The 14092-nt window shown below is 41.3% G+C and overlaps 1 protein-coding gene across 2 annotated transcripts; it reads right to left on the bottom strand.

The window, feature by feature from the left end:
- Positions 1-4: 4 nt before the first annotated feature.
- Positions 5-12284, bottom strand: tbc1d15 (TBC1 domain family, member 15). 2 transcript variants are annotated; one of them, XM_049573999.1, is made up of 17 exons: positions 12219-12284; positions 10989-11090; positions 10777-10851; positions 9400-9541; positions 8674-8881; positions 6331-6433; positions 5893-6090; positions 5562-5690; positions 5284-5387; positions 4801-4895; positions 4596-4712; positions 4352-4452; positions 4111-4210; positions 3490-3587; positions 3208-3324; positions 2401-2487; positions 5-756 (listed from the first exon to the last, which is right to left on the bottom strand). In XM_049573999.1, exons 1-17 carry the CDS (start codon positions 12240-12242, stop codon positions 577-579), a joined length of 1980 nt encoding a protein of 659 aa, XP_049429956.1. In that variant the 5' UTR covers positions 12243-12284; the 3' UTR covers positions 5-576. The 2 variants fall into 2 exon arrangements, with proteins under 2 accessions (XP_049429956.1, XP_049429958.1); XM_049574001.1 differs by having other exon boundaries at positions 5893-6087.
- Positions 12285-14092: the final 1808 nt, after the last annotated feature.

Genomic DNA, 14092 nt, shown 5'->3' with positions numbered 1-14092 from the left:
CAGAGGAAATCAACATGAACATTTGCTTTTATTCCATTTCATATGAGATGATTAATACTGAAGGAGGGTCATGTGACGCCCACACACACCTGCTGTGAGAATTATTTATTGTTTAAATCCTGTCCTCTGATTTTTAAAGTGGATCTCTGAGTTTTATGGACGTTCGCTCTAATGATCAGTCCTACTGAGTGATATCATCATGTGTTTCATGTCTGAGTTATGAAGGAGGGAGAGTTTTGATTCACCTCCTGCAGGCTCTCTGCCTCCCCTTCAGCTCTCCTTAATCTGTCTGTCTCTGTCCTGCTGAATGTCCATATCTGTAACAGACCATAATATCCTGTCACATGGTTAAAGCGTGTGTGAATGGAGCTTTAGAAAACATCACTATCAGGAGAGAAGGAATGACTATCTGAATGAAAGAGACAATATGGTACAAGAAATTACAAAAATAAGATTCTGAATAATCTTAAATCCTTTTTACATCCTCCTCCTCCTCCTCCTCGTCTCTGTTGTCGTGGCAACGTGGCATCCTCCTGCTGACACACTGAGTCAGTCTCTGGTCGGATCAGCTGTTCACTACGATATGAAGGCAACTTTGCAGCCGTTATGAGAGCTGCTTTGTCTCAAGAGTCCATTGGAGCAGGCGTCCTGTGAGGCTCGCTGTGAGGGTCTGAGAGCCGGAGGAGTTCCACAGTCTGTCGGCTCACTGAGCTCCGAGTCCAGGCCCAGGATGACGCTGACGGACTGGGGCAAGTCCTGAAGGAAGATGCACAACATACACAGTTACTGCTACACTCCTTCAATCATTCAGGATTTCGCAGGCTGTTTTTGTTTTGCTTTTCTAAAGAGTTGCTATGAATGTTGTGATGTTTTTAGACAGGTTTTCTTGCAATGAAATCATGGGGGCAAGTGAAAATTGCAAAAGTAGTTTTAACGCTGCCACAGATTCAGAGTCCCCCTGAGACCATGTGTCCTCTAAGTCACATTTTTGGTTTACTTGACCTTATACTTCATTCTACTTAAAGGGAAATTTCAATTTACTTCAACCTGTCTCCTATCGTCCTAAATTTGTTTCAAGTGACTAGTGACATACAGATAATAGTTAGCATGTTAGCCGTTAGCCTAGATACAGCCGGGGCGCATAGTAGCGTCAGACCTGTTAAAACCTAAGTGAACGGGCATCCCTTCAAGTGCAAAGTTAGTCCACTAAACAAGCTTTTTTCCACAAAGACCGCCTCATATCGTTAGGATAAATGTCAGAGAACATATAGAAAATGACATGTAAACGTGTTGTCTTACCTTACCAGTGTGGTGTCATGTTTGTTTACCATTTAGCTCTGCTTTCCAAAGCACGGCCGAAATATATCTCGCGAGCTCTAGATAAAGCCCAGCTGGATACTACTCCAGGTGGAGGTGTCTCGTCCTCGGTCACATCCAGACCTTGAAAATAAGGCTGCAACTGCTCCCATTCCTTGCAACAGAGGCATTCCTCTTCTGTGGGCACTGGGGCACAGCATCCACAGGTACACCACCAATCTCCAGAGCTACGCAGCCTTGCAGCAGCCATTCCTCCTCTCTCATCCTCTAACATTACCTGTTGCACCTCTCTCTCTCCTCCTCTGTTCAGGCGACCGTCCGGTTCTGCCTTCCAGCTGTTGCTGCTTGTTCAGGCACGCTATGAGATCGCTGCTTGTTCTCGCAATATTTCGGCCACACTTTGAAAGCAGAGCTAAATTGTAAACAAACATGGCACCACACCGGTATAGTAAGACAACACGTTTACATGTCGTTTTCTATATGTTCTCTGACATTTATCCTAACGATATGAGGCGGTCTTTGTGGAAAAAAAGCTTGTTTAGTGGACTAACTTTGCACTTGAAGAGATGCCCGTTCACTTACATTTTAACAGGTCTGACGCCCCGGCTGTATCTAGGCTAACGGCTAACATGCTAACTATTATCTGTATGTCACTAGTCACTTGAACCAAATTTAGAACGATAGGAGACGGGTTGAAATAAACCAAAATTTCCCTTTAACTTAGACCTGTTGTCCTCATTCGTGGACACTTTTTTGTGCCATCTAGTGGTAGTAAGAGCACAATACACTAATCCATGTAAAAACAAGATGGCAGCCATCTCTGCCAAATCAGTCTGCAGCTGATCCCAACACAAAATTGGACAAAGTACAAAACCAATATAAATAACAATATGGCTCGACAATAAAATGAGATTTTACCTGTTTTAAAGAGTCAAATTTGGGGTAAAGTTGCAGTCATTGGGCAAAATCGCAAGGTTGCACATAATTCACAGGGGTTGGCTGAATTTCCAGAACGCAAATACAGCTGTGATAATAAGTGTGTGTTCTGGTGTTATTTAAATGAATAATTGTTGTTGAACGTACCTTGCAGTTCTTTATCTGCAGACTGATGCCTTCTGCTTTCTGAAGGATCTCCTCGATGTCCAGCTTCATGGAAAGTTCATTAATGTGCTGCAACACAAACAAACTGATGTCAGTTCAGTTTAGACTTCAATGTTTCTTTCTACAGAAACACTGAGAGGGTCCCTTCTCAACCTGGACCCAATTTCTCCATGTTTTTGTGTCCAAGTGAATGATAGGAACAGTTTTTGGAATGGAACCACTCGGGGAACGTTCACACTGTTAGTGTAAGTCCATTAAAAGTGTTTGTTTTTGCCACTGACAGGCTCAGATCGTTATTCTTTTTGTTAAAGAAGAGGATCCTTTTTGTTCCACTAGAAAACAGCCATGAAAGTACCATCACCAAACCCACCAGACACTGTAATTTTAGCATGTATGGCGCCAACACATTCTCACATCCGACTGGAGGGATTAAGGGTTTCTTTTAACCAAACCAGAGCTGGTGATTGTTGGAACAGTAGAGAGATGAACCAAGGTGGTTTCTCTGAATTCTCTTTTGTTTCTCTCGACTTTACATGACTTGTGTTTTATAATGCTAAAATTATTGTTTTTTCAAATAGAGTCCGGTGGGTTTGGTGATGGTGATTTCACGGCTGTTTCTGATTAAACAAAAAGGATCTTACTCTGTAACACAGACATCTATCTCTGTAGGGATCCTTTCCCATAATGTTGTCACATGCTTAGAATAACAATCTGAGCCTGTCAGTGACAAAAACACTTAGTCAATTAGTCAACAGCCTCATGTCGGCTGCAGCAGCAGCATCAGCTCACCTTGAGGATTTCGTTGAAGCCGTAGTTCTCCTCCATGATTTTCTGTTTCTCTGAGTCCAGAATGGCGCAGCAGACCAGCAGATGGAAGTTCTCACAGGGCAGACCGGTCCACATCACCTGAGGACGACACACAGGTAAATACAGGTGCCGTTTATTATCTGTATGTTGCTACGGTTACATGCAGGCATCACAGAACTTCATAATGGTAACAACTTAACTGTGACAGACATCAACCACAAGAGTGAGCATTGATCCAGATGCACCACAGAAGAAGAAACTCACCTCCCAGAGTCGCAGGACGTCCTGGAAGCTGAGCTCTCTCTTGAATCTGATCAGCAACCAGCGGAAACAGAAGTACAGATAACCTGAATCCTGAGCCTCTGCAGACAAAAACAGAAACACAGTCACACTCTCATGTTAGCTTGTTCTCCTTCTTGGAAACAGTCCCACCACAGCTGCTCTGTTTCACTTTAACTTTACCAACATAGTCTTACAGCAAGGAGTCCTAAAAACCAGAAATGAGTTAGCATGTTGGCACTCTCAGTTCCCTCTTCAAAGTCAGTGGGTTTCTGAATGTGTTTTTGGTCACATGTCTGAAATAATGTCTGTGGTTCACACAAGCTGGAGAAACTGTGAATTTTGAAGCTTTTATGTGTCTTAAAAAGGGTGGTTATAAGTAGCTAAATGAGACTTCAGAACGTCATCGCTCCAAATACGGCTTTTGTTTTGAGTGCTCCCCATAACCAATCTTTACATTACTGACCTAATAATTATATTAAAACAGACGTGCCTGCTAAATGAACAGAGAAATATAATGCCTGTAGGAAGGTGTGATGTGATGTTGAGCATCTGAGAGCTTTAGGAGACCGAGTCTAATCTGACACACTGCAGAGTTGGACATACCGAGGTAGTTCCAGAAGGCCAGGTCCAGCAGTCTGAGCAGAGTACTGAGCTGTATCAGCTGAGTCTTCATGCCCTGCATCTGCTCCTCAAAGTTCTGGTGCTGCAAAACAACAAACACACACAAGTCAATCTAAAACATCCAAATATATACGTTATATAGAAAGACGCTGGAGTCTGTCTCATCTTAGTGTGAGTCTTTTAGTTCTGTGACGTCAGGCCTTCAAAGTAAAAGTGAACTCACCATTTGGTCCATGAAGGAAACAAAACACCAGAAAGCGTCGACCTCGTTCTCCATCACGTAGAGGATTGGAGACAGCAGGTCGCTCATCCCTTGAACGTAACCTGACGACACACAAACATGAACATTAGTATCATATGTAGAAGCAGGTGGTCAGTGCAGAAGAAAAAGAAGAGAAGACGATGGAAAAGTCTCCTCATCATGATGCGTCACTGATCCACAGGGGGAGTGAGTGTGATGAACTCACCCAAGTCGAAGTCGAACATGCAGTAGGTCATGAGGATGTCATGGAGCAGGACCAGCCCGGGGTTATCAATGCCTTCATAGAACCTGTTGGTTCTGTCTGTCCGGTTCACGTCTTTCTCTGCAAGCAGCAGACACACAGTCTTATTATCATGTTTCATGATTTAAAATAAAATGAACTGAGAGGAGAGGGAGGAGTGATCAGTCACCTATCAGACTCCTGTAGTCTCTCAGTCTGGAGTTCCTCCTTTCCTGCTCCTCACTGACTGATTTCCACTGCAGCTTCATCCTGAAGTACTCGTCACTGTCAGCGAAAAGACGCATATCAACATCTTCCATCAGCATCACATTCAGTGTATATATATACAGGATATTAATATCAACCTGTTAACTGATCAACAGGTTCATCTATAAAATAAAGAAAAATGCTAAATGCTAATGCTAACTGCTGCTAGCTGCTATTCAAATTTACGTCACACCATTCCTGCCCATGGGCTCGTCAATGGCTGTCCCTTTTACACAGACATTTATTCGGGGCTGTTACTACCTCGGCTGCCAGCTTAAAGGCAAGACAACTCTGCCCCCCCCCCATTCCCCATTCATAAAGAGCGGTGAGGCAGAATATGGCATAAAATTTCCCACTTGAACAGGAGGTATAAAGGAAGCTAGTGATGAAGTGTTAGCAGTCGTACGTTTTGGCCCTCTGCAGGACTTTCCTCTCCTCCAGTGTGCTGTCCCACGGAAAGTATCCCAAAAGAAACTTCCAGGCTTCTTTCCTCACAGCGTGACAAAGTCCCTGCAGAGACAGGACAGGATGAGACCTCATACCAACACAGTGGATGTTGATGATGTGGTCAGAGGAGTCGTTTCAATCAGAGATTATCACTAATTGCTGATCTAAACAGAACAGACTGACGATGAAGTAACAATACTCAGACTGACTGAGATGATAATAATAAAGTCAACTTGCCCCCTTGAAGATGACTTGTTTAAGCAGTGGGATGTTGATCATCCTCCCCTCTCGATCCTGATGTTTGCCCCACTCCTCTGCTGACAGCGGCTCCCTCCTCGTCACCTGAGGCCTCATCCCCAGGTCGATCTGTAGGGACAAAGGTGAGACGGACACAGAATCAGAGGTGCTTCATGCAAACAAACATGTTGTGTCTGTTAAACAAAGAACACATGACAAACAGATGTAGAGTGTCTGTCTCCACATTCATGACTGGTCTGTGGAAACATCAGGGATGATGACATACATCTAACAATAATGAACAGCAGTGTGAGTGTGAGCCTCGTCTCACCCTGGTGATGACTTCGAAACCGGGCTCCTCCTGCTGGTTGATCTCCAGTCCCGGGATGACTTCACCCAGCAGGTCAGCCACCTCCTCCGGGGGGCGCTGGTGCTGCTCCTCTGTCCCCCGAAAAGCGTCAAAGATGTAGTTGGTGACTTTGGAAAAGCCGCCCAATGTGGTGACGTACGGGTCCTTCCTGAATTTCTGCTGGAAAATAACTGTTCTCTTAGTATCCAACTCATGTTTTATGCTTCATCATCACAGTGTTTCACAGATTACTCCCACTTACAGCCACCTCCATCCACTCACTATCACCTTCAACCACCTACAACCCCCTCCAACCTGGATTTATCTGGAGAAAATATCACTAAATGTAAAGCTCATGTTGACATGAGGAGGAATCAAAAACCTGCCTATGTTGTGTTTTAGAGAGAATTAGTTTCTTACATGAACGAGGCCAAAGTTGTTGTCATCCAGAAGATTCTCAAAGGACTGAGACAGAGCTTTGTTTGGAGTGCTGACCAACAGACATGTTTCATCTCCTGTAGACCTGCACACAATAACACACATACGTTTACAGATAAACACAGGTAGTCAGTGTGATCTGACCTCTCACTCTTTCCACTGACTCTCAATTAATCAACAGAAAATGAATCAGCAATTTTTTTGCCAAAACCTGGTTTAAGCTTCTGTGCAAATAAAGTGTGGATAAATAAGTACAAATTTATCTAAAATAAACAAAATTGAACTTACTTTTTTACAATTAAAATTAAATCAAAAATGTATAATTTGTTTTTAAAAAATTAGGTTTTTAATATTTTTTCTTTCTTTCTTAAAGCTTTGATTGTTGAGTTTTATTTCACTTTACGATTAATTTTTAACACCATATTTTATTTGAATGTATGCAATTCTCTGGAAGCAGGTTACTTCAAAACAAAACCCAGAAACAGTGACTCAACCTTTTCATTGATCTCTGCAGACTTTAACAGCCAATCAGGAGACAGACAGTCAGCAGGACGTCACACTGGTGCTGCTGGTGTTACTGGTGCTCTGAGTCAGAAAATACCTGGCACTTAATCCGGACGATTTCATTATGAAAGGCTTCGATAAGAACTTTAATAACAGCTATCAGCAGCGAGATAGAGACACACAGTGAGTGTCGTCAGCAGAGTCATGTCACATGATATCTGGTTCAGAGAGAACAACGTGTCCTGAATGTGAGACTGGGTCCACTGAGGCTTTAACATCACAGCACACAGCGGCGGTAACTAAGACAATAATATAAAGGCCTCACCCAGGAAAACAGTTACTGTTTACTGTTGTTGTTGTTTCATGGTTCCTTTGGACGATGACAACAGACATTTATTTATTTATTCTCAAACTGTAGAGACCCACGTCTACAGTAAAGCTCACTTTAAACAATCTGCAGAGAATTTTCTCCATTAAAGTGAAATAAAGACGTAATAGAGTTGATTATGATAATTTGTGTTACAGCTAGAAATAAAATACATAAAACATTAAAAAATGCTGTAATCTGCAGATCAAACTGATCCAGTGTGTTGTTTGGTCTTTTTGTGTTTTTTCCTCGATGCTTTAAACTTAAAGGTCCAGTGTGTGAGGTTTATGGGGATTTAGTAGCATTTAGTGATGAGGACTGCAGATTTCAACCAGCTGAAACTTCTCCTGGTTAGGAGAAACTTCTCCTGGTTAGGAGAAGTTTCAGTGGTCATTGATCAGGAGCAGCTGAATTATCCACAGAGGTCTCTTCCTCTCCAAAACAAATGAACCAGGTGATTTAAAATGGTAGAATCGCTGAACAAAGCTGTTTTATGTTAAAAAAATCTGTTTCCCTGACACTGCTTGTCAAAGAGGGGCCGCTAACTACAATGGCCGACGCAAAAATTCAAATGGTCCTATATCGAGCCAGTGTTTGGTTTGTGCCAGAGCGAGTGCAGAGCTGATCTTCTTCCTGGCATTGTTGTGAAAGTGTGTTTTAGGCCAGGGGACAGATCAAGCCCTGGTACCTCCAGGTAGTCCTGCACTAAAATGATTAATTTCTTCTCCATATTTACAGGAGAAGGGAAAGATATCTGTCGCCTGTGATTGGTTGTTCCTTGTCACATAACATGCAGTGCGTGTAGCTACATTCCAAAAGTTCTGTTTATAAAACTCTGTTTATCTTAGGGCGCAACCATCACGCCCTGAAAAATAGGCGCTTGGGAAGCCGTGCGCGTCGTGACAACATCACTCTGGCATTTGAGCCTGCCTGCTGCAAGTCTGCATTCAAAACAATGAATTTGAGGGAGCAAAAAAAAAAAACACATGACGTGTATTTTCAGGTGATTACACAATTAATAAAAGATACTTATTATACTGTATTTAATTTCTGCCAATTTATCCCCCTAACTCCTTCACACTGGACCTTAAAATTTTACCCTATAGGCAGGAGTTGCACTTTTTCAGTGATCAGTTACATTTGTCAAAGTGCCAAACTTATGTTGTGCTTTGTTTTGTCTTTATTCAATCATTATTATCAGAATATTCCTGATTACTAACTGGATTTACACTGAAAAGATGTCCTTGATATTTCAACAACATATAATCAATAGCATCAGATGTATCACACTGATGTTGTTGTTAGCTTGTTAGCCATGTTAGTGCCACCACTTACCTCACAGCACCAGTACACTTCACCAATCAGAGCCCAGCCTGACTGCAGCCTGATGTCTGACACACTTTCATACATTCATTCTTTCAGACATTCATACATTGGTGGTATTGTGTACTTACTCAGTGAGCAGGGCGAACCTCCTCAGGCAGTCCAGGAACTGTTTGCTGCCGCCCTGGTGGAAGTGCAGAGCAGGCAGGGAAGAGTGGGACTCCTTCAGTCTGAGGAGCAGAAAGGTCCAACCTTCCTCCTTCACTGTGATGGACCTGAGGTCGCCCACACTGAAGCTGAACGCCCACTTGCTCTTCTCATGGCTGTGGTTTAGAGAGCCTGAAAGACCAGGAGCAGGGATCAGACCCTACACTGGTGCTGCAGCTTTTCTTTACCGCACTCTACTATAAGTATATTTAATCAAGACTGAGAGGTAAATAGAAATATCAGATCACATCATCAATATGACAGGACTCAGATCAGGACATCTGTATGTAAATCACTATAAACAGCGTGGCACTGAAAGAGTTAACTGCTCAGCTGCATTCACATGTTGTGAAATGCAGTGAAACGTGTCTGTCAGGTGACACTAACACTTTCAATTCCTCCTATATAAAAAACAGGTTTCAGCTTTTACTGTCAGGATGTTTTATGAGAACACGTAGTCCAAATAATACAGAAACATGCCCTAAAATAAATGACGCAGTAATTTACTGTTAATGTTTGAATAAACTCGTTCACCACATGAACATCTGAACATACAGCTGGCATGATATTAACAAACAGAATTAATAAACGAAACTGGTATCGTCATCTGTTTTTTTTTAAGGATATTAAAGTAGATAAAGATAACTCACCCTCTCCATTCGTGCAGGTCTTCTTCTTGAAGGACACGGCGTTGATCATGTCCCACTCTGTCTCGTAGCTCTGCTGTGTTTCTAACAGCTGGTGGGACTTCTCACCAGAACACTGGTCCCACTCCATGACTGAACTGGAGTCCTGATGAAACACATAGTCACATTTTCTCTGCTTTTCTCAGATGTAAAACTGCTTCTAGTTTCCACCGTGGATGGAAATTATGAATTGAACCAGTAATAAAGCGGAGGGCTGGTGCTCCCTGGTGGTCTGAGTGTTGAGGTCCTGAGCATGAACCACACTGATCCCAGCTGGAGTCTGCCAGCGGACCTCTGTTTCACGTTATGTATGTTAGGTTATGTAGGTATACGTAGTATGTAGTTAGAAAGATTGTGTATCCGCTGTTACATATTAGGTGTACCTGTAGTTATACATGTAGATTATCTGTAGTTATTTATGTAGTATAATATGAAACATGTAGCTATATATATAACGTGTATGTATGTAGTGTATATGTTGTTAAATGTGTACTATGCAGTTATATATGTAGTATGTAGGGCTGGGCGATATGGACAAATATTCACATCTCTGTATTTACGGGCTGACTGGCGATACACGATATATATCTTAGTACTTTCTACAAAATGGGCAACATGTTTTCAGTTGCAAGTCAAAGCCACATTTGAGATATTTATTCAGGCTATTAATCTTAGTTATTCACAGAGCATCAACAGAGAGGCCGAGGGAGGGAAGGAGCGAGAGACCCTTTGTCCTCATTATATACATCTTGTATATGAAACGTCTGTGTTGTTGCTGCATTTTTTTTTTAAATAGATCTGTCGCCTCCATCCAGGTGCTGTCTCCATGTCCAAGGAGAACGGGGACACGCTATGATCCACCTCACACACAAACGCTCATTTGACACAGTCAAGCAGCCCTGTCTCCCACACATGCAGCAAAGCGCTGTACTGCACCTGTGCTACTGCGGTCATTTTATTTATCTCACAGATTGGTTTAGGGTAGCACGTGCAACGAATCAACTGATGTCGCACTGTTGACTAATTCGCAGACATATTAAACAGAGAAGCAGCACTGTGTCTCTCTTAGCACTGCCGTAGAACTTGTGAGTGAGTGAGTGAGTGAGTGAGTGAGTGAGCGAGTGGGGTGGAGCTGTGTGGAAAGTGTGAGAGAGGAGAGATGGACACTGGTAAGCGTTATGTAATGCAACTTGACCCAGTATCGATATAAACAGTGTTGTCTAAATCTGTAGCTTGTTTTAAAATATATTGATATATTGTATGGAGTAGTTATGTTGCCCAGCCCTAGTAGTATGTAGTTATATGTGTTATGAAAATGAACAGAGACACAGTGAGACAAACCTTTCCAGCACACAGCATGTTTGAAGGGTCGACTGTATCTTCCAGAGGTCTGTACTCCACCATGATTTCAGCATCCTGACATGTGCACACACAAAATGTCCTCAAATTATTACAACCAGCAAACCAGGAGCCATGAGCCAAAACACACAGTGTTATTATGACACAGTAATAAGACACATGGAGAGGAATGTGTGATCTATGAACTGTTTTACCTTGTCAACAATCCGAAGTGACCCCGAAACGAGTAAATCCTGCTCGATGCCGTCTTCATCACTGCTCGGATGGATGAAGACTCCTTCAAGTTCAAATAGAACCTGCGGGACAGATGTTATGTTGACGTTAGCTTCAGTTCAGTTTGAACAGGAAGCAGGAAATAACATTGTCACGTTTTTACACTTTTTGTAAAACACAAGAGAATCATTAAAACTCTGTAGTCTACCATCAACATAGATTCATCTCAGTGGTATTTGTGTGAACAGATTGACAGTCCACGTGTTAATGTGTAATCTGTAACTATAAAGCACCTTTCACAAATACAAAAAAGATTTGTAAAATCTAAAAATTATTTTACAAATATACAAAAAACCATTTGTGAATATCTACATCTACAACTTTCAAACAGATATTTCAGAATCAGATTTTTATTTGAGTCTTAATTCTAGGCTTGCACATTTCCAATTTAAGCGAACTGAGTGTTTCTTTTGTTTTAGAATAAGTTTGTGTATTTGCAAATCAGTTTTAGATTTGCAAAAAATGTTTTTTAAAGACACAAATCTGTTTTAAATGTATAGGTTAATCATTTACATAGAACCTATTGAACTCCCACAGCAGAAATACTAAGACAAACTTATTTCCATATTTGTGTATTTACAGAACACTATCATACTTGCAAATTAGTTTTCTGAGTTTACAAATCTTTTTTTGTATTTATGGAAGTCGTTTTATATCTACAGATTATACATAAACACACAGACTGTCAGCTGTTCACACAAACAATAGTGAAACTAATCTGTCTCCACACCTACAAGCTAACTGTTGACCAATTCTCAGGGGCCCACTGTGTCAACAACCGTCAGCTGGCTTTGTTAGCAACATGCTAATGCTAGCATAGCTTTTAGCATGTCATGTAGGAGCTCACGGGCCGCGATATGCATCCAAAAACTAAATATACAGTTCACTGTAATGCTGTCGTGGCATGTCCTCCTCCTCTTCCTCCTCCTCCTGCTGCTGCTGTGATGATGTCGTTACAATATAGCTAACGTTAGCACAGCGGCTAACTCGAGCTAACTTCAGCTAACTGCTCCGCTGCTTAGCTCGCGAACCCGCAGCTGTAACCTGGGTAACAGCCATACGGACTGACGCAGATATGTAACCCCGGTGAGATCTGAGACTAACAGCCTGTGGCAGAGTCTTTAAACCAGTTCTTAAACATGTTTTTTTACCTTCGGAGCAGAGTCCGCCGCCATGTCGCCTCCTGCGCTCTCTCCGAGTGACGTCAGCGCCTCACGTGCCTGTCAACTTCCAAAACAAAACTGACAAGTCAGCTTCCGGTACGCATGCGCACTGCATCTTCAGTTATTTATTTTTATTTCCTTTAAAGATAAAACATATCACTTGTAGTTCATTCTTCGTCTTTTTTATTTTATTTTATTTTATTTTATTTTATTAAGAGTAACTTTCCCCCACCCACTGGGATTAATAAAGTATTTATCTATTTACCTATACCCTCCTGTTTACATTCTGTTTATATTATTTTTTTCTATATCTTATTAATGTTATACTTATTTCTATTGTACTATGCTTTGATTTTCATTTTTGCTTTCAATTGTGAGATCTTCCTCTTCTCTTGATACATAAAATGTATACTTTTTAATACATAACGAGTATTTTTGGAGGGAGCCTGAGCTCAATGACTGCTTCTTGGAAGCCTAAATAAAGAACTTGAACTTGAACTAAGGGTCAAGGTTCTTTACTGTCAAATGAACAACAATTACAAGAGCAGTTGTTGCCAGTGAAAATCAACAGTGAATATCATTACTTAATCACATTATACGTTATTCTGGTGGACTCTGTTTGTTTGCATACATATTAAGCACTACCGTAATTTTATCTTTAGTGCCTCTTGTGAAGTTTTTAGCTGTTTTATTAATTTAGCTTGTCTGCTCTTCTATATCTCTTATTATTCACCAGGGTTATCCTGAAGGCCACAAGCTGAAACATGTTGGTCTAATAATAAAGTTGTTTTGCACACTACAAGTGTTTTACCTCTTACCTACTTTTTCTCTACTTCATGCACCTTGGGCGGCTGTGGCTCAGAGGTAGAGCGGGTCGTCCACCAATCGAAAGATCAGCGGTTCGATCCCAGGCTCCTCCAGGCTGCATGTCGAAGTGTCCTTGAGCAAGATACTGAACCCCAAATTGCTCCCGATGACTGTGTGATGTCCCGATGTCGGTGTGTGAGTGTGTTAAAACTGAGTAGCAGGTGGCACCTTGTATGGTAGCCTCGGCCACCAGTGTATGAATGTGTGTGTGAATGGGTGAACGTGACTCGTAGTGTAAAAAGCGCTTTGAGTGGTCACTAGATGACTAGAAAGGTGCTATACAAATGCAGGTCCATTTACCTTGGAAGGTGGAGCTGTGCCAGAAACGTCTTTTTCTGCTTCTAAAATAAAGCCATAGAGAAGAAAACAACTCTTTGCTCTTAGGTAGGATAAGATAAGATAACATAAGATAACATAACATAACATAAATCCTTGTTATCCTGAGAGAAATAGTTTTGCAGCAGTTGTTTTGACAGTAAGACTGAAAGTGCAATGACAGATCCCTCACCAGTCAAACATCCTTGATTAAAACAGCAGGGGTGGAAGAAGTACTCAGACGCCATACTGAAGTACCACAGTACAGAAATATGACATGTAAAAGACTGGCAGTCAAAATCTCACATAAGTGAAAGTGTAAAATTTGCATCAAAATAAAGTACCAAAACTAAAAGTACTCATTCTGCAGATTAATATTATTGTATAATAATTATTGATGTGTTTATTTGTTTATCATTTAAATGTTGCAGCTGGTAAAGGTGAGGCACATTTTAATGACTTTTTATATTGCTGGGTAGTTTATCATATTATATATATTAGAATATTTATAATTGATTATATTTGTATAGATATTCTGAATCTGTAAAGAAACTAAAGCTGTCAGATAAAGGTAGTGCAGTAAAAAGTACAATATTTTCCCCTGAGATGTAGTGTAGTAGAAGTACAAAGCAACAGTAAAAAAAATATACAAGTAAAGACCAAGTACCTCTAAATTTTAC

This window comes from Epinephelus fuscoguttatus, linkage group LG4 (genome assembly GCF_011397635.1).
Source record: "Epinephelus fuscoguttatus linkage group LG4, E.fuscoguttatus.final_Chr_v1".
Lineage (NCBI taxonomy): Eukaryota > Metazoa > Chordata > Actinopteri > Perciformes > Serranidae > Epinephelus > Epinephelus fuscoguttatus.
Note: the sequence above shows the minus strand (reverse complement) of the source record. Positions and strands in the feature narration are given on the sequence as shown.

Coding starts and splice junctions, on each gene's coding strand:
- tbc1d15 (XM_049573999.1), bottom strand. CDS start 12,242: ATGGCGGCGGACTCTGCTCCGAAG. Junction 10,852..10,988: donor CACTTCGGATTGTTGACAAG/GTAAAACAGTTC, acceptor TGCACATGTCAG/GATGCTGAAATCATGGTGGA. Junction 3,325..3,489: donor ACGTCCTGCGACTCTGGGAG/GTGAGTTTCTTC, acceptor TGTCGTCCTCAG/GTGATGTGGACCGGTCTGCC.